Below are 18,445 nucleotides of genomic sequence, written 5' to 3'. Positions count from 1 at the left end.
CGCATCGTTCTCCGTGGCCGTGGGGGTCGTAGGGCAGCCCCAGATACTTGGGACACGTGGGGCTGAAGGGGGAACAGACCCCTCTGTCCAGGCTGCGGTGCGTTTTACCCCGGCAGGGGGGCTGCAGGTCCCCCCTGAGGGTCCCGCCTGGCCCGGTACCCCTTTGGGTACCCGCCCCCATGGGTGTCTGCATCCCGCAGAGCTGCGGTGGCCTCTTGGAGCCTTTGGGGGGCATTCTGGTGGACGACGACATAGCCTTCCCAGCCCCCCTCCCGGGAGGGAAGGATCCCCGCGGTGCCGGCAAGGGGGGTGCGTTCTGAGAAGGGGCCCCTGGGCCGTCGCTCCCTCCGCAGATCCCGGGTTAGTGGACGGGAGGCAGCGGGGCTGGCACGGGGCAAAGGACCCTCGGGAGTCACCTGCTCGCCTCCGCCGCGGCCAAGGGGGACGGTGATGTCAGGGGATTCTGGGGATGATGTAAGAGAGTTTGGGGAAGAGGGGTGAGGTCGTTTCCAGTCGGGATGCCCTCATCCCCGCAGACGGTGCCCCACAACCCCTCCCCTGCTCTAGAAAATAAATATAATTTATGATAGTAGCCGCTATTAGAAAACCATCCGGCCCCCATTAAACAGCCCCCATGTTTAGCCCCACCCCCCACCCCATAGGCAGCCGCTCTCACCGCCCCTATGTTGCCTCCCCAGGCCCTTGCTGCTTCCCACCCCTTCTCCATAAGACGCTCCTCTTTCTTCCCTACATTGTGGCCCCCTTGTCCCCCTACACCCCAGCCCCGGGGCCCCTGTGTCCCAGCCCATCTCACTTCTGCCCTCTTGTAGCCTGGCCTCATGGACACCTGCATGCCCCTGTCCCCGGCCCCATGTCCATATTCCCAGCCCAGCTCCCTGTCCCCAGCCCGTGTCCCTCCTCCCGGGCCATATCCCAGCCCAGCTCCCTGTCCCCAGCCCGTGTCCCTCTTCCCGGGCCATATCCCTGTCCCTAGTCATTGTTCCTGTCCCAGCACCATGTCCCTGACCTCCAGTCTGGTATCTCTGTTCTCGGTATCTTTTCCTGACCCTAGCCTCATGTCACCATCCCCAGCCCGTGCCCATGTCCTCAATCACCGTCCCTTTGCTCTAGGGACGGTGTCCCTGTCCCCACCCCCAAGTCCCTGTCCCCAGCCCACCTCTGTATCTCCAGCCCATGTTCCGGTCCCCAGCCCAGCGTCTCTCTCTGTCCCCCAGCCCTATATCCCTACAGCACACCGTGTCCCCGTTCCAGACCCGTGTTCCTGTCCCCAGACCCATGTCCCCCATGCCCACCCGATGCCCCGAGCAGCAGCGGGGACACCCCCGGGTGTGCGGGTGCGTCCGTGTGTATGTGTGGTGTCACGGGGTCGTCCGGGGGGCTTGGGGGGCCGGTCCCTGCCCCCGGCGAGTGACGGGGCTGGTGGCCAATGTTGCCGGGGGGGCGGTCCCGGGGGGCGGGGCGGGTGACGTCATGGGAGCCGGTAACCGGCGGGGCTGCTGGCGGCGCGCGACCCACGGCAGCCGGCGCGGCGGCATGGGCCGGCGGGGCGGCGGGGGCGGCGGGGGCGGCGGGCAGCGGCGGCCGCTCGCCCCCCCCCTCCGCCTGCCGCTCCGGCTCCTGCCGCTCCTCCACCTCCTCCTCCTCTTCCTCCTCCTCCTCTTGCCGCCGCCCGCCGGTGAGTGCAGCGGGGCCGGGGGTGTGTGGCACACGGGACGGGGCACAAGCATTTTGGGGGGGGAGAAGGGGGGAGCTGCGTGATCGGTGGACGGTGCGGGTGCCGTGGGGAGCAGGAGTGCGTCTGTAATGAGAATGTGGGGTGCGGGGTGCTGTGGGGGTGTGCGTGCGTGCAATGGGGCAGGAGGTCCGCGGGCTGTGGGGCGTGAGGTGCTCGTGTGGTGGGGCAGGGGGATGCGCTTGCGATGGGTACATGAGAAACAGGATGTGTGCGATCAGTGGGGCAGGGGGTGGGTGAGAATGAGCACGGGTGTGTGTGTGTCCTGCGGGGCAGAGCATCTGCTTGCTGTGGGGTGCAGGATGCACAGGCGATGGGACACGAAGAGTCTGTGCAACAGGGGATGGGGTGCGCACGCAGTGGGGTTTGGGGCTTGCAAGCAACAGGGCACAGAGGTGTATCCAGATGAGTGCGGGGGGTGTGTGCAATGGGGAAAGGGATGGGACAGACAGATGTGTATGTCCAGTGGGGCAGAAGGTGCATGTACAATAGGGCCCGACGTGGGTGCGATGGGACACAGAAATCCGTGTGCAAGGGGGTGTTTGTGTGGGGCCATGGGGATGCATGTGCACGGGTATACCAGATGCCCATGCAATGGGGTGCACTGGTGGGGCTGCAGACGCAGCTGGCGGTCAAGGCAGAGAGCTGTGAGCATGCGGTGGGGCAGCGGCGGTGGGCAGCCTGCGGAGAGGGAGATGCACAGGCAGCCAGCATCGGGATGTGGGGAGGAACACCGGCGGGATGATGTGGGGCGATGGGAGCTGGCTTGGTGACGGGGCTGCTTGGGACCACGGGGGCCTTTTTGGAGGCTGTGTGTGGGGGTATCCTCTGGGGAGGACGCAGCTGGCCGGGGGGCTGCTGGTGCCCTGGGGCTGGCGCTGCCGTGGGGCGGGGGCCGCCGTGGGGCGGTGACTGGAGCTGTCCAGGTCCTGACCGCTGTTCGTGGTGCTGACCTCCCGCCGTCACCTGGGGATGTGATCCCGGTTTTTGGGGGGTCCTGCGCTGTCCTGGGGCAGAGAGGTACTTGTGTTCCTCCTTTCCCCCCCCACCTCATGGTTATAAAGTCCCCTTCTGTCGTCCAGCAACCCTCCCCCCCTTGCTCTGGTCATGGTGCTGTGGTATTGTGGTCAGACTGACCTTCTGCCCAAGACTGTCTCCCCAAGCCTTGCCACGAGAGTGGGCATGGGGCAAACACTCTGGGAGTACTCCCCCCCATGCCACCTCTTAGAGTTGTGCTCAATATCCTCTCCTCCCTGGGGCTGCTTGCCAGGTCACTCTCTCTACATATGGAGTGGCTTGGTGGTTCATGGTGGGGGAATTGGGATCAGGAGCTCTTGTATCGAGACAGGTATTTTGTTTCATGCCTGGCTTGTGTTGGCTGGCAGTGAAGGGGAGGGGGAGCTGCCTTTGTTTCAGGCAAGGGAGCAGATGCTGTCAGTGTACAGCCAGCTGGGGCTGCACACACAGCAAAAACACACGTGCACACAAGCACATGCGCTCACACTCAGCCAGGCACAAGCTGTGCAAAGCATCTCTCTTCTTCTAAACTATCCCACTTCCCACTGGATGAGTCCTCCTGGTCACAGGCTTGCACCCAGCCCATCATCTGCTGGTATCTGTCTTGCCAGTACCATCTGGTACCCTTGCTGCACATCTTGTGCGGAGACACATCTCATCCTTGGTGTATCTCTGGGGAATAATGGATAGGTCTTACATTCTGGGATGGGGGGAGAGATGCAATGGTAGGGTGAAGTTGCACCTGCTGTCTGGAGAGTAGTTCTCCCTTGTCTCTACTGTGCCAAAGAAGTGGCTGCCCCTCTGCTCCTGGGTCTCCTGGAAATCAAAGTGTCAGACAGTTGGGCATGGGGAGGTGGCCCCAGTGTGTGTGTGGGTTTGCAGGAAGTGTCTTGCAGACAGGGGACTGTGCCCAGCCACACTCACCCATGCATGTAGGCATGCACGCCTCCGCTTTGCAGTGTACGCAGAAAGCACCCACGTGTGCATATGTGCAACATATGTGCACCATCCCTCCTCCGCAAACCATGGGAGAGCTGGGATGCTGTGCAGGAAGTGCACTGCTTGCTCCTTCTCATGGCTCTGGGGTGGGACTCTGTGGTTTATGATGGGGTCTGTGCCGAGTCTCCTTGGCAAGCAGAGAAGGGGGAGTCTGTGTCCCTGTGGGACCTGACCCGTTGGGGCAGGAGCTGAAGCTCCTGATGAGGAATGAACATTTATTACAGGCAAATTTCAGGGAGCTGGTCCTCACTGAAGAGGATTGTGAGTTGGAAGCAGTGAGCTGCACCTGTTCAGAGCCTGAGCAACCACGGCTAGTTGCTCTGCAGGCTCCGGAGGATGAGTGCCCACAGCTCAGGGAACTGTGCTTGAGGCAGTGCTGAACCAGGCACAATGCAGGCTGTTCTAGGGCTGGGAGATGCAGCTGGGCACAACTGGCATCAGCCATGGGGACACGTTGTAATGGCACAGCCCCTCGCCCCTCCTGCCTCCGGGCTGCTGATTCTGGGGCTTGTTCAGAGTCTGCGTGTGTGGGGCTGGTCTGGGAGAGGTGCTGCACCTCTCTAGTTGCTCACCCCACTGAGAGTCCCTTGGGTGTCCTCTGCAGATGGGCTCTTTGCAACCGACTACTTCACCCGCACACCACGCAAGCTCAGCCCCTTCCGCTCCTTTGCCAGCATTGAGCTGTTCCACTTCCACATCCCTGAGGACACAGTAATTGCTGTCTGGAACCTTATCACCTTCAAGGAGCAAGGTGGCACATTTGGGGATCAATGTCCAGACCGTAGCATCACTGTGTGAGTAAGCAGCCTGCTCTGTGTTTTGTTCCTGCCTGCACTTGCTGCCCCCTCTCTAGACTTACCAGGGAGCCTGCCTGCTCCTGTCTGCTTCTTGTGTGTATATGCAGACAGATAGAGGAGCACTCACACATGCAACAAAGGTATGCACAGGTGCCTGTATGCACACACACACACACACACACACACACACACACACGCTTACTTTCTGTGGCTCTTCTTCCCAGGGCCGGTGCAGGCTCCACTCTTTTGTGCATCTCATACACGAACAGTTTTGCTTGAACACCCACCATCAGGAAAGCTCACAGCCTTGAGCAAAGTCTCAGATGACAGATGGCTTCCCCATCATGTCTTTGAGCTTCCTAATAACATGGAGGACAGACCCCTCACATGTAGGGCAGGCTGTCCCTGCCTGCTCTCTGCTAATTGCCTTCTCTCCTGCAGGTATTTCCGCTCCGGGGCTCCCTCCGTCATTAACCCGCTGCACACTCATTTCCCCAGGGACACAGCTGTCCCTGGCTCCTTTGCACTAACCCTCACCTGGACCCTGCCCAACCGCACCACCGGGGTGTTCAATGTCACCAGTCCATTGCCCGGGGACTGGTTCCTGGCTGCCCACCTGCCCAAAGATGAGGGCAAGATCTCCGTCAAGGTGAAGGGCCTGGGGGGGACCATGGGCATGGCAGGGCTCGCTGCAGGGCTCTGCTGGGATATGACTGTCCTGGGCTGGCAGTATCCAGGGCAGGTGTCCCAAGTAGGGAATATGGGGGGCAGGAGGCTACTGCATCTCTTGCTGGGGGTCCTGGGCACATCCAGATGGAGGGCACCTGGCCAGACTGCATCCCAACACCTCGCTGTGGTGCAGGGTCAGCAGTGGGGGGATGGTGGCTCTGTGCAGCTGGTCCCCTCTGGGCCCGTGCTGACTGTCCTACTGGTGCAGGGTCTCTACGAGGAGTGCCAGTATCTCTTCCAGCCACAGCTGATCGTCCAGCGCCTGGTTAACATTGCTGTGCTGTACCCTGGTTATGTCACCGAGCAGAGCATGGCCCCCCACAACCGCTCCTGCCTCTACAAGTGAGTGTGGGAGGGTCTCTGAGGAAGAGGGCATCCCCAGGGTGGAGATTTTTTTGGGTCCTCCATCCTGCTGGCTTGCTTTCCCAGCCTTTGTTGAGTCCTGCTGAGGGGTAGGACCTGACCCTGCTGTCCCACAGGGTGTTTGTGCCCAGCTACACATCACGGGTGCTGGTGGAGGTGCTGCGGTGCCGTGGGTCGGAGGGCTGCCCACTCTGGCTGCGTGTGAGGGCCAAGGCTCCCCCCTTGCACAACTCCACGGCGCTGGACTGCCGGGAACATGCTCCCTGCCAGCTGGCACTGGATCTACCCTTCTGGCAGCACTGGTACTATGTGCTGGTCGAGAAACACCCTGGGGTGCCTGGCACTGTCTCCTTCCAGGTGACCGTGCAGCTCACAGGTGAGGGGCCACAGGGAGGTGTGGGTGGAGGGCATGGTCTCTACTCTGCTTGGGTGACTGGTAAAAGATGTCTGCAGTATCTGGCCCTGGTTAAGTGCAGGGTGATGCCCACCTTTGCTGAAATGGGGACACCAAGGGGTGTTTGGGATGGGATGCAGATGAAAGTGAGCATTGAGCAAGAAGGGGAAGTGGGATCTAAGAGGGTGCTGGAGGGGCTGTGCGGTGCTGAGGCTGATGACTCTGCCCTCCCCAGACTGCTCTCGACCCAGCCTGGCCCGGCCACCCTTCCTGCCTTCCAGTGCCTCCATGAACATGCCCCACTCCTTCGGCTCTGCGGGTGGGCTGGGGCTGGGGGACAGCCCTCCACCTGAGAGCCCTAATGGCACGAAGTACCCGTTCCCTGTTCCCACCTCATCATCCGCTGGCGAGCAGTGCTGGCCAGTCCGCCCCACACTGCGCAATGAGCTGGACACCTTCTCTGTCCACTTCTACATCTTCTTTGGGCCCAATGTCTCGGTGCCACCTGACCGCCCTGCAGTCTTTGTCATCAACCTCCTGCCAGTGCTGGACAGTGGTGGGGTGCTCAACCTGGAGCTGCGGCTCAATGTGGTAAGGTTGTTACTGTGCCCTGGGTTGGGGGTGGGCTGGGAGATAGATGATGTCAGGGCTGCAGTAAGGTGTGGAACAGGGTTTGGGATAATGATTTGGGAGCTCTTGGGTGATGGAGCACAGATTAGGGTGCTCCAAGGGCAGGATGATGGCCTTGAGGTGTTCTTGAGTGATGGGGAGTGGGTTAAGGCACTGCTAGGTGGTGTGCTATGATGGTGGTGCTGTCAGAGCAGGGTACATCCCTGGTACTGGCTGAGGCCAATCTCCTTTTCTGCTGCTAGAGCTCTCTGTGTGGTGAGAACGTGACAGTGTTTGGGTGTCTCAACCATGAAGTCCCCCTGACATCTGGTGACAACTCATCGGTCACCTGCGAGACGGGTAGGCTGAACTGTGCATGTGCATCGAGAGGCTGGGGGGGAAGATGGCAGAGGCTGTTGGGGGGCATCTCTCCCTGCCCTGGAGCCGGGTACAGGTTGCTCTGTCCCTGTCCCAGCTCTGTCTAGGGGAAGGGGCTTTCCCTTGCCTTGTTCACCCAGAGCTCTCCCTGCCCACAGAGTCCCTGGCAGGCTTCCTGCTCTCTGTCAACACCACAGCCAGCCTCAGCCGCCTGCGGATCCCCTACCCACAGACGGGCAGCTGGTACCTGAGCCTGCGTTCACTTTGTGCCACAGAGCACGGGTAAGAGCCCTGGCATGTACCTTCCCTGTGCTCCTAGAGGGATGTCCCCAGCGTGGCCTGCATCTACATGTGCTGTGGGTCCACGGATGCTCCTGGCCCGTGCTCTGCATGTCACTGCTCACGTGTGTGCACGTGGCTTCATGGGCTGTGTGTCACCATCTGAGTGCCTGTGTGGGCATGGGCGGTTCTGTCTTGCTCCTGCTCGACCATCTGTGAGTCCCTGTGGCTCTTCCCTCCATCTCTCAGTGAGGAAGTGCCTGTCAGCTTGCAAACTCCATGTGCATCTGTTGGTTCCTGCCCGTCTCCCTGGCTGTGCCCATCTGTACCCATGCCCAGGAGGGGACTGGGCTGTCACTGCGAGGACAGGGCTTGGCTGTGCCCATGAGGGGGCAGCTCTGGTCAGGCTGCTGTGCCTCTGTTCTGCTCGGAACCTCCAGGGACTGGTCCTGTGTCTGCTTGAGAGCTCTGCAGAGGAGAGAGGCTGTTGTGTGCATGTTCTCTGAGTGTTCTGTGCCCTCCAGACGGTGCTGTGTGAGTGTTGGCAAGTTCTTGTTATGATAATTTCACAGAAAATCTTGACTAATGGAAAATTTTTGTACCAAGAGAACTTAACCTTCTTTTTAGAGGAACTTTGAGCATTAGACTAGATGTACTTGTGTTGAAAGGGTTTTAACCCCTTGAAAATACATGGGATATTTGTGTATGACTTAAGGAAGCAAACAAACCAAAACTCATCCTTCCTGTGCATCTAGCAGAGCCCACAGAAAGAACAAATTCTTTTCCACATGACTTTCCCCCTCTTCCAGGAAAATCTTACAATGTACCTGGAGGTTGTTCTCTGATTGCCTTGCAGAGAGACCTGTGCAGAACTGGGTGTTTGGTGCACACATGCAGGCAGCACTGCAGGCACGCTGGGGCACACACGCATAGGCAGCTCTGTGTGTGCATGTGGGTCTGTGACAGCTGACAGGGCTGTGTGTGTTCTATGTGCAGGTGTGTGCAGATTCAACTGTGCAAGGACAGGTAGGGACAGCAGGCAGATGTGCTGGTGTGCCCTGACCATGCATGCCACTGGTGCTCTGTGTGTGTGTGTGCTGAGGTGCCTGAGTGTGCACTGGCAGGAGCTGGTCAGGACACCAGCCAGTCTGTGCTCCTGCTTACTGGAGCTGCCAAGGTGCTCGGTGTGACCAGAGCCCTGTTCATGGGTCCCGTGCCTGCTCTGACCCCCATGCTGCATTTCTAGTCTGTGCTTCTGCACTGCCAAGTTGTGGTCAGTCCTTCCGCAGCTCAGTCACACTCAAGCATAGCCAGGCACAGTGTTTACACACCAAAATCCAGATGAAATAGGAGTCAGCTGAGTGTGTTGCGAAAGGTAAAGTGAATCTGAGCACTGGGCTCCTCCTGCTCTCACCCATCCTGGCACGGACATCCACAGCACACAACATCCTTGGGGACCAGCTCTCAGCTGCCATATGTAGCACCAAGGCAGCTCACTCAGTCCCTGGGTCTCCCATCTTCTGCCAAACCTGGGTGTGACCAGGGCCTCTAGCAGAGGCAGGAGCTGCTCGAGGGGTCACGGCCGAGGGCTGACATCCTCCTCTTTCACCACAGGTTCGAGCCCTGCACCAACGTGACGGCCGAGGTGTACCTGCGCGCCTACCTCTCGCCCTGCATCAATGACTGCGGCATCTACGGGCAGTGCAAGCTGCTGCGCACCAACAACTACCTGTACGCTGCCTGCGAGTGCAAAGCCGGTGAGAGCTGCCACAGCGCCCTCTGCACCCAGGGACCCCCCCGGCATCCTCCCCTCTTCGCCGGGGCTTGTGCACCGCATTAGTCCCACCCCCTGCCACACCAGCTCCCGGCAGGACCCTGGGAGGGGGCTTCCCTGCTCCCTCCCTGGCCCCTGCCGGTGCTGCAAGGGTGATGGCTATCCCTGGCCACAGGCTGGAACGGCTGGGGCTGCACGGACAACGCCGAGGCTTTCTCCTATGGCTTCCAGCTCCTCTCCACGCTGCTGCTGTGCCTCAGCAATGTCATGTTCGTGCCTCCCGTGGCCATCGCCGTCCGCAGCCACTACCTCCTGGAAGCTGCTGTCTATATCTTCACTATGTTCTTCTCCACTGTGAGTGGGGGTGGCTGGGGTGGCAGGAAAGGGGCCGGGGCTGTGTGGGATGGCTTTCACACCCTTTTTCCCTCTACCCCAGTTTTACCATGCTTGTGACCAGCCAGGCATCGTGGTGTTTTGCATCATGGAGTATGACGTTCTACAGTTCTGTGACTTCCTGGGCTCCCTCATGTCTGTGTGGGTCACTGTCATTGCCATGGCCCGGCTGCAGCCGTTGGTCAAGCAGGCAAGTGTGGGAGGACATCTGTGGGGTGGGCAAGGAGGGGACCCATCCTGATGGGTGCCCTGCTGCCCCACAGGTGCTGTACCTGCTGGGGGCCATGCTGCTCTCCATGGCTCTGCAGATGGATCGCCACGGGCTATGGAACCTGCTGGGGCCCAGCCTCTTCGCCTTAGGGATCATGGCCATTGCCTGGGTAAGGAGATGCTGCCCCTCTCCTCTTATAGCCCCATTCCATCTGCTCTCAGCATCCTGCCCAGCTCTCCAGCCCCACTCCTCTGGGAACATCTCCCCTCTGCTGCCTCTGCCCTTCCCCATGAAGACTCCTCCCTGGCTCTTGGAGGTTGTGGCATAGCAGCACATAGGCTGTGCCTGTCCCTGCCGGGGCTGCCTCTCCCAAAAAACTTTTCCACTGTGAGGGTGACAGATCACTAGAACAGGCTTCTCAGGGAGGTTGTGGAGCCTCCTTCTTTGGAGACTCTTGGAGACTTTCAAAACCCACCTGGATGCATTCCTGTGTGGCCTGGCTGAGGCTGATCCTGCTTTGGCAGGGTGGGGTGTGTGTGTGTGTGTTGGACTCCGTGATCTCTAGAGGTCCCTTCCAACCCTTAAAATTCTGTGTCTGACTCTGTCACCCCCCCCTGTTTGCTTTCCCACCTCAGACAACTCGCACCATCCGTCGCCGCCACTGCTACCCACCCACCTGGAAGCGCTGGGCTTTCTACCTCTGCCCGGGAGCGCTGATCGCGGCGGCCGCCGTGCTGCTCTACGCCTTCGTGGAGACGGAGGAGAACTACTTCTACATCCACAGCATCTGGCACCTGCTCATCGCCGGCAGCGTCGGCTTCTTGCTCCCACCCCGTGCCAAACCCCGCGGGCGCCTGGGGCCGCTGCCCCGGCGCAAGGGCTGCGGGTACCAGCTCTGCATCAACGAACAGGAGGAGCTGGGGCTTGTTGACCCAGCCGTGGCCTCCATCAACAGCATTTGTACCAGCTGATGCTGACGGCAGCCCGGACTCCTCCAGCGCCCCGCGGGGCCCAGCACTCACTCTCTTTACAGGCTGCCCATCCCTGGGAGCACCAGGACTCCTCTGGGTGGGTGCGCAGCCACCTGTGCCACCCTGTTCTTGCAATTACAGCCTGGTTGAACTTGTCTCCAGGAATTCTGAGGCTCAGTCCGGTGCAGAGCGCGGGGAGGAGGGAGAGGAGGGGGTCGGAGGAGGCTCGAGGGTCAGCTGGGCCCATGGTCCTCTCTTTGACGAGCCATGGAAGTGCCCGTGTGTGGCAGAGGGAATGGCAGGAATCTCTTGCCAGGAATCTCTCAGGCTCTTGCTGAAGGGTCTGTAGCAAGAGCTGCTGCTCCATGGTGGACTGCTCTGGGGCTGACACAGCTCCAGTAAGGTGGGCTGCAAGAGCTGGGGGTCCAGGCGCTGTGGTCTTTTGGCTTGCTGCAGGGCAGGCTGCAGAGCTGGGATGACTTTTCCATGGCTTTTCCTGTGCTTTCACAGGAAAGTTGTTATGCCCGATTCACAGGCAGCTGTTGTGCTGTGCCAGGGCATCAGGGTTATCCCCCAGAAAACAGCAGGACCATGGGAGAAGCTGTGGCTGGGCAGTGGTCCTCTTGCTGCCTGCCATGGTGGTGCAGGGGGCTGAGAGTGTGCTGCCTGCAGGGCCATGTCCCCAGAAACCCACAGCCCCTCAGTGTCACCATGCTACCTAAAGCAGCCTGTCTCAGTGGGTTGACCCAGCCAGGAGCAGTGGAGCAGGGATCCTGTCTCCTTGTTTTTGCCACTATCCATGAGCAGCTGACTGGTCTGTGCTGAGTGCTGAGCATCACTGAGGGGGCATTGCATGGACCATACTCCCCATGTGGTTAAGACAACCCTGTCTCAGCCCCTGTTTCTTAGTCTGCTCTGTGATCAGACCCATGGGCTTAGCACCCACAGGAGGCATGGTGGTGGCTGTGGTGTGGTGGCAAACACCTAGACTGTGTGTGTGGCTCAAAGACAGGGCATTTACACCTGCTCTTGCAGCTCAGAGGGGGAAAGATGGACCAAAGATGAGAGAGGAAACCCCACTGCTTCTTCTACTGCCCATGTCAGGGGGATGGAACTATATTATTTTTTGGGTCCATCCATCCCAAACCATTGTGTGATTCTATGATTCTCACCCCTCTGAGGACTGCTTCCCTGGGGTCTTCCCAACCCTGCAGGTGAGTCCCCAGGGAAAGCTCTGGAGTCCCATCTTGGCTCAGCAGAGCCCACCTGCCAGCAAACCCCTCCCCATACCCCAGGGACAAAGTCTGACACAGGGAGATTTACTGGATGCCTAACAGGATTAGCAACTGTGGGCGGGCAGGCAGCTATGTAATAGGATTGCAATCTAATTAAACCTGCTGCTTGGGAGCTGGGCCCCAGCTGTCTGGAGCAGGGTAGGCTCGGGGGGCTGCAGGGGTGGCAGTCAGGGACGGTGAGGTTGGGGTGGGCAGAGCAGAAGGAGCAGTGATCTAGTCAGGTGGTGGTGTGCTCAGAGCTTTGCTGCCTGCATCTCCAGGCCCTGTGGGGGATGATGGCTGCAGGGTGTGCTGGGCAGCCTGGGGTGGCTGGGCAGGAGCCACGGTCACTCCTGCCCTTCTTTCCCCCGAGGGCTTACCCTCCAGTACTCTATCAGCCATGCAAAATGCCCTGTCTGGTCCAATCAGCTGTCTGATTAAGGATTAATTTTTCAATTAAAAACATTACTCACCTCACCAAGTCCAATTGCATCCCCTCAGCAGTCGCAGCACCCAGAGAACAGGGAGCTCAGCTTCAGATTTCACATCAGCCACACACTGGAGTGTGGTGATCGCTGAGTGTGGGGCTCAAGCCTGGTGAGTGGTCCTGCACAAACACACCCTGATTTCATGCAGATGGCAGTGGTCCATGCAGCCTCCTCAGCCCTCCCTCATCCCCCAGGCCACTGCTGCAGGCCTGAAGCACAAACCTGGCCACTTGCCAAGACTGTGCAGACCCTGCAATAACAGAGCCCAGTCAGCATGTGGTGGGATGCACAAACCCTTTGGAAGCATCTTCTGCAGCCCTTGGCCTGCCCCACAGCAGGCACCATGATACAGTTCTTGCCCCTCAAGTGGTCCTGGCAGAGGTGGGCAGGGGTCTGAGCCTGCAGGGCTGAGCCTTCAGGGAAGCCCTGAAGAGCCACACACCAGTGCTGCTACACTCCCCTTCTCTGGGCTGCCAGAGTGGCTCAATGCTCCTTCTCTTTTTAATTAAACCTGCGACTGCATTTTTCATCTCAAGGACAGGCCAAGTGGCCAACTGTGCTGCTGGGGAGGGAGCTCAGCCAAGCAGCACTGGAGGGGAATCAGGCACTCTCTGTCAGCCCAGCTCATCTTCCAGAGTCCTCAGGCTGCTGGCTGGGAGCTGGGAATCCCTCTCTCCACTTCATCTTCCATCCCCTATGGGGCAAAAAGCCATCATCCCCTTGCCCAGGAGGCTGGCAAGGCTCAGGGGGGTGCAAGTGTAGGACATGCAGTCTTGCAGGACACGCAATCTTGCAGGATTTTGCTCAGTGCTGCTGGCACCAAGCATGGCCAAACTGCCCTATCCTCTGAGACAGTCAGCACAGGGTGTGCAGCTCAGTTTCTCCCACCACACCTGTCTGGGAACATGCTGGGACACCCCATGGCAGACTCTGCATCATCTCAGCCACCTTTCTTTCATCACAGTCAGCCTCTCCATCCCTGTGGGGCTGGATGAGCTTTGCTGGTGCTCTCCCCTTGTTGTCCACCCTGTGAGGATGTGCTTGGGGTGGGCTCTGCCTTTCCCCTCTGCTCAGACTGTTGGGGTCTCTGTGATCGTCCCTCGTACCACACCCTCCAGTGTAAACAGCCTTCCTGATTGTCTATCCCTGCCTCTTCCAGGCACAGCAACGGTGTAACCATGGCAACAGTGTCCCTATGACAACCAGGTACATCTGACATCCCCACGGCAACCAACTCCCTGAACAGTCGGTGAAGACTACAGTTCCTTGGTGCTGGGCAGGAATTGGCGGGGGTTGGGCCACACCAGGGCAGGTGGCTGCAGGGATGTGGGGACAGACAGAGCTTGGAAGGGCTTGGACTGGGTGTTTAGGGCAAGACGAGCCTCTGTGGTCTCTGTCCTGCCAGGGAAGCTGCAGGGGACACAGTGATACAGGAGAAGGGGGTGGCCCTGAGGAGGGCATCACCCCAGCTAAGCCTCCTGCATCCCAGCCCTGTCCTTCCTGCTGCCTGGGCTACCAGTGCCATCCTGCTGGCATTCCCCTCATCAGCCACGTTCTTCTCAGAAATACATATCCCAAAGGCCTTGTTCATGCTCCCTCCCACCACCTCCCCTCCTGGCCCCAGCCCCCACTGCAGGTGCAGGGATGCTCTGCTGGCTGCCTGCATCCTGCCCTCCCCTCCCAGGCCTGGCTCACCAGGCAGCAGCCCTGACGCAGTCTGTCGTTGCAGAAGGCATTTGCACGCCATGCAACTTTAATGTGTCAGGCCTGAATTATTGAGCCCTGCAGTGGGCTGCGTGCGTGCAGGCAGGACCCCTCTCCCCTCCTCCTCTCCCTGTCTGAGCAGGCAGCAGCAGGGTGATGGTGGTGGGGCAGGTGGAGGGTCCCAGCTCTTGGGGTCTCTCTGGGTGCAGGAGGGTGCCCCTTGCTAGCCCCAGGGGCAGCTGTGGGTATCACCAGATTGGTCACCTCGGGGTTGGTGGTACCCAAAACATGGCAGTAACTCGGCAGGGTGCAGGGATAGGGATGCCCCAAAGCTGGTCTGTCCCCACATCCCTGCAACCTCATGAAACCCAGAGGTATCAGAGGTATCAGATCCCCACTGCTGCCCTGGGAGGTCCTCTCGCCCTTTCTTCTCACTCTGATGCTAGTGAGACAGAGCCTTTCCACCACAATCAATGTAAATCCTGCTGTGAGTGCAGCCAGAGCTTGCTCCCTGGCTGGGCATGACAGTCACCATGCCATTCTGAGGATGATGAAGGGCTGGACAGTGACCTGTCTGCTCTCTTCTATTGCAATTTGTCCGACACACCCTGCAGTCACTCAATGATTTTCTCATCAGAGTAGCAAGCCCCGACCTCCCCCTTCGTGCAGACCCATCCATCACCCACAGCTGGCACTGGAGCCACAGGCACTGTGAGCCACCAGCCCTGCTCTGTCCCTGGCTGTCCCTCAGCCCTGCAGACAGTGGGCCTGACATGGCCAACCTGGGAGAAGCAGATGTGCACATGCAGAAGGAACCTGTGTCTCCTGAAGCAACACAGGAGGAGTCTGCTTGCCCATCCCTCCCTCTTCCCCACTTCCTAGCCCTGTCTGTGTCTCACCCTCCCTCAGCCATCCCCAGCCCTCCTTCTTTGTCAAGGACCCCTCAAAGCTTCAGCCCCCATCTATTGGGTGCTGGATGGGAGCCAGGCAGCCAGAAGCAGGAGACAGAGCTACAGACGGAGCAAGTCCAGACACAGTGTATGCTCCTGTGTTGTTCCTGCCATGGGGCACCTCTCCATCTCCCTACTCCGGGGCAGCACTATGCCATGAGGTACCTGTCCCATGCAACTGGGACAGAGTTAAGTGTGACAAAGGCAGCTCAGGGCAGGTACAAGGGACTTGGAAATGGACACAGGGCACAGGGAACCAGCCTCTCCCCAGCAGTGCCCACAAGATGTGGAGCTGTGAGACAGCAGCAGGGTGGCAGGGCATGCCCTGGTTTTGCATGAGACGTCCATCAAAATGAGGAGCAAATGGCTTAGCTGTGCTCAGAGGGACTGGAGCATGGCAGAGGGGCTGTGTCAGGGGAGCTGCCAGGGTCGCATGGATAGATAGAAAGAGTGGACAGGGAAAGGGGACACTGTGACATGGGAGAGCTGGCAAATGTGGGGATGATGCAGAGCAGCATGATTCTTAGCTGCTGGTAATTGAGTTTCTTGGAAAGGTGGAACCCGTGAGGGAGCAAGACTCAGGACTTCATCCTTGGCAATTTAGAAAAAGGCTGCTGAAGAGCTGCTCTGCCGAGCAGAAAAGCCACTTGAGTCATGCTTAACTTCATCAAGGGAACTGCATAGAAATCAGGGAGCTTGCTAGAAGAAATTAATAGAGCAGCCAGAAGGGCAGAGTGCCTGGAGACAGCTCAGAGCAGCATGCTGGAGACTTCCAGTAAATGAACGGGTCCTTTAACGAGATTTTCAGGGCCAATGCAGCCAAGAAGCAGAGTGGGGTGGGTGAAGGGATGGGAAAGGTCATTCCTCAAGGAGAGGAGAGGCCTCAAAATGAAGAGCACAGGAGAGGGAATGAAGATACATGGAAAACCAGAATAAAAAAACCCACAAAAAGGTTTGCAGGAAGAGCTTGGCAATGGCATAAAGTTGTCAGTAATTTTCCCATGCCAACTTTGAGGCATTGCTGCAGCAATGAGGCTTTGGGGGTGGTCCAGGTGTGCACCAGAGTGCTGCTACCTGGACCTGCCTCCTCTGGGATGAACCTTGGGGTAGGACCTGTGTGTCCTGCAAGCTTTTGTCTTTTTATGTTAGGATAAAGCAGTCAAGTGTTTCTCGGAGCTGACATCCAGTGCCCGTATATGAACACAGAGGGATTCTGCTGAAGGAGCAGCCTTGGTATGTTGCAGCCAGTGAGCAAGGAAAGGATCTCCCATGGGCTGTGATTGCCAGAACAATGTCTGCAAGCACAAAATGCAGCTGTGCTCACTGTCAAGTGATAGGAAATGCAGGCGGTTACTCTCGTGAGAAATCAGCCTCTCACTGACAGAAATCAAACTGCTACACCAAACGCAGTCCTGGATGAATCTCTCAAATGAAGAAAGCCCATAGAGGAAGATAAAAACATTTTAAAGGAGGCTGAGAATGTTTTCCATGGGATGCAAAGCCACTGCTCCCTTTATGGCTTGCAGATTAAAGTTTTCTCATAAAAACCCTTTCCCCCCTCTCAAATACCTCCACTAGAATTTCTCTCAAGAGAGCCAAGTGCTAAGCAATATGTTGCTATGTATGAACAGTGTTCCCAATGGAAGCTGTATTAAAGAAATCACACTGAATCTTCCTGTTGGAGTGCGAGTGGTGCCTACACCAAGGGGAATATTACAGTTTATTCTTACTTTTTATGAAAAAGCTTCACCACCTCCAGGGCTAAAACCCAGGGCTCCGCATTTGGAGGAGGAGTATTCTGGCTAAAATTAAATGGACTTGGAACAAGTGCAATCCAGAGGCTGCCGGCTCAGCAGCAGGGGAGGTAATTCCCGGTGGGCTCCAGGCGCTGTGTCCTCCAAAGAAGCTTTGCCCCAGGGCTCGCCTGCAGTCAGCAAATCTCCTGCCAGCACGCTACAAATCCCAGACGAGCCCGTGAGGGTTGTTGTTCTAATTAACTAATGAAGGCATCTCTCAGGGGGAAGATGGATAATCTGAGCTGGAGGCTTCCTCCGTGTTTGGGGGAGGGGAGGGGGGGGTCCTGGAGCAATGCCCAACCCCTCTTGAGGGACCTCATAAGCATTAGTACACCCCGAGGATCAGGGTGTCAAGTGCTCCCAGGCACTGAGCATCTTCTTTTATGCTGCCTTCAGTTGAAATTGAGTCTCAGACCCAGGTGACCTCTGGTGCAGGGCTGCCTTCAAAAACCTTTCCAGCCCTGTCCTCTGCCCTGTGGGTCTGGAGGCAGCTCTCTCTGCTGGTCACATCCCCGAGTTTTCATTTCTGTCTCATCCTCTCTGCTGTGATCTGGAGGTTCTGTTAGTTTGTTTGTTTTGTTTCCTTCCAGGCAAATTACATGAGAAAAATTAGAGTCTGGCAAGGGTGAAGTCTGTACAGAATCTCCCTGAGCAGCAGCCATGCGCAGCACAAGGAGGATACACTTCAAAGGGGGGAGCTGCTTCATTAAAAAAGTGAGCTAGAGCTCTTGACATCAAGATAAACACCCCGATGCACTTCAAAGCAGTTTCCTCTCCTTGTCCTTAGATATCCTCTCTCTCCTCTCCATTACGCCTTTTGCAGTAACAGTACTGTTTCCTCTGTCCTGCACCGTATCCAATCTGGATGGTTATTTGGTGGGGAAGAGCTGGGAGCTACTTTATGGGACATGAACATGAGCCTGAGTGTTTTGGCACTGCTTTCTGGCCCACCTATGAAGGCCTAATAAAACCTTACACCTTGCTAAAAGAAAGGTGGCCAAGACTCTACCCTCCCTCAGATCCGTACTGAGCATGGGATGGAATACTTGATCTGTTCTATTTTGGGTCACCTGTCTGGTCTGGTCTGCTCCCTCCCTTTTATTTCCAGTGCACAGTGCATACCACTCTTCAGTGATAACTATAAGCATCGAGTGTTATCAGCCCTAGCATCTATTCAGTAAATATTGGAAAACATGCTGCTAGTTTCAGAAAATGCAGTTACTTAGAAGAGGTTTCACTGGAAAGTAAAATCAGTAAAAAAATTGGTTCTGCACTAAGTCAGAGCAGGACAGAGTTGCCAGTGAAAGTGCCTCCATTTCCATGGAAAAGCATCACATCTTTAGAAGAAAGAGAAATAGGGAAGCAGCCAAAGGCTGCCTGGGGATGCCTCCATGGCTAGAGGTGTCCCTCCCTGCAGACCCATCCCTGATAGCCAGGCTGGTGTCCATCAGCCTGGGGGAAAGCAGCTCCTAACAGCAGGGTGGTCACCAGAGCTGGGCTGCAGGGTGAGCAGTGGCCAGGGGGAGAGTATAAGGGGTGTCTGTGTAGCCTCACCTGGTCCCCCCA

The 18,445-nt window shown here is 57.9% G+C and overlaps 1 protein-coding gene across 1 annotated transcript; it reads left to right on the top strand.

The window, feature by feature from the left end:
• Positions 1–1,508: 1,508 nt before the first annotated feature.
• On the top strand, positions 1,509–10,823 carry TMEM8B (transmembrane protein 8B). The gene is made up of 13 exons (XM_071730472.1): positions 1,509–1,696; positions 4,374–4,563; positions 5,008–5,215; positions 5,504–5,637; positions 5,775–6,034; positions 6,288–6,643; positions 6,925–7,021; positions 7,198–7,321; positions 8,933–9,075; positions 9,268–9,446; positions 9,529–9,675; positions 9,749–9,865; positions 10,332–10,823. The coding sequence occupies exons 1-13, from the start codon at positions 1,555–1,557 to the stop codon at positions 10,665–10,667; spliced, it is 2,433 nt and encodes an 810-aa protein (XP_071586573.1). The 5' UTR covers positions 1,509–1,554; the 3' UTR covers positions 10,668–10,823.
• Positions 10,824–18,445: the final 7,622 nt, after the last annotated feature.

Source organism: Heliangelus exortis, chromosome Z, assembly GCF_036169615.1.
Source record: "Heliangelus exortis chromosome Z, bHelExo1.hap1, whole genome shotgun sequence".
In the NCBI taxonomy this organism is placed as follows: domain Eukaryota; kingdom Metazoa; phylum Chordata; class Aves; order Apodiformes; family Trochilidae; genus Heliangelus; species Heliangelus exortis.
Note: the sequence above shows the minus strand (reverse complement) of the source record. Positions and strands in the feature narration are given on the sequence as shown.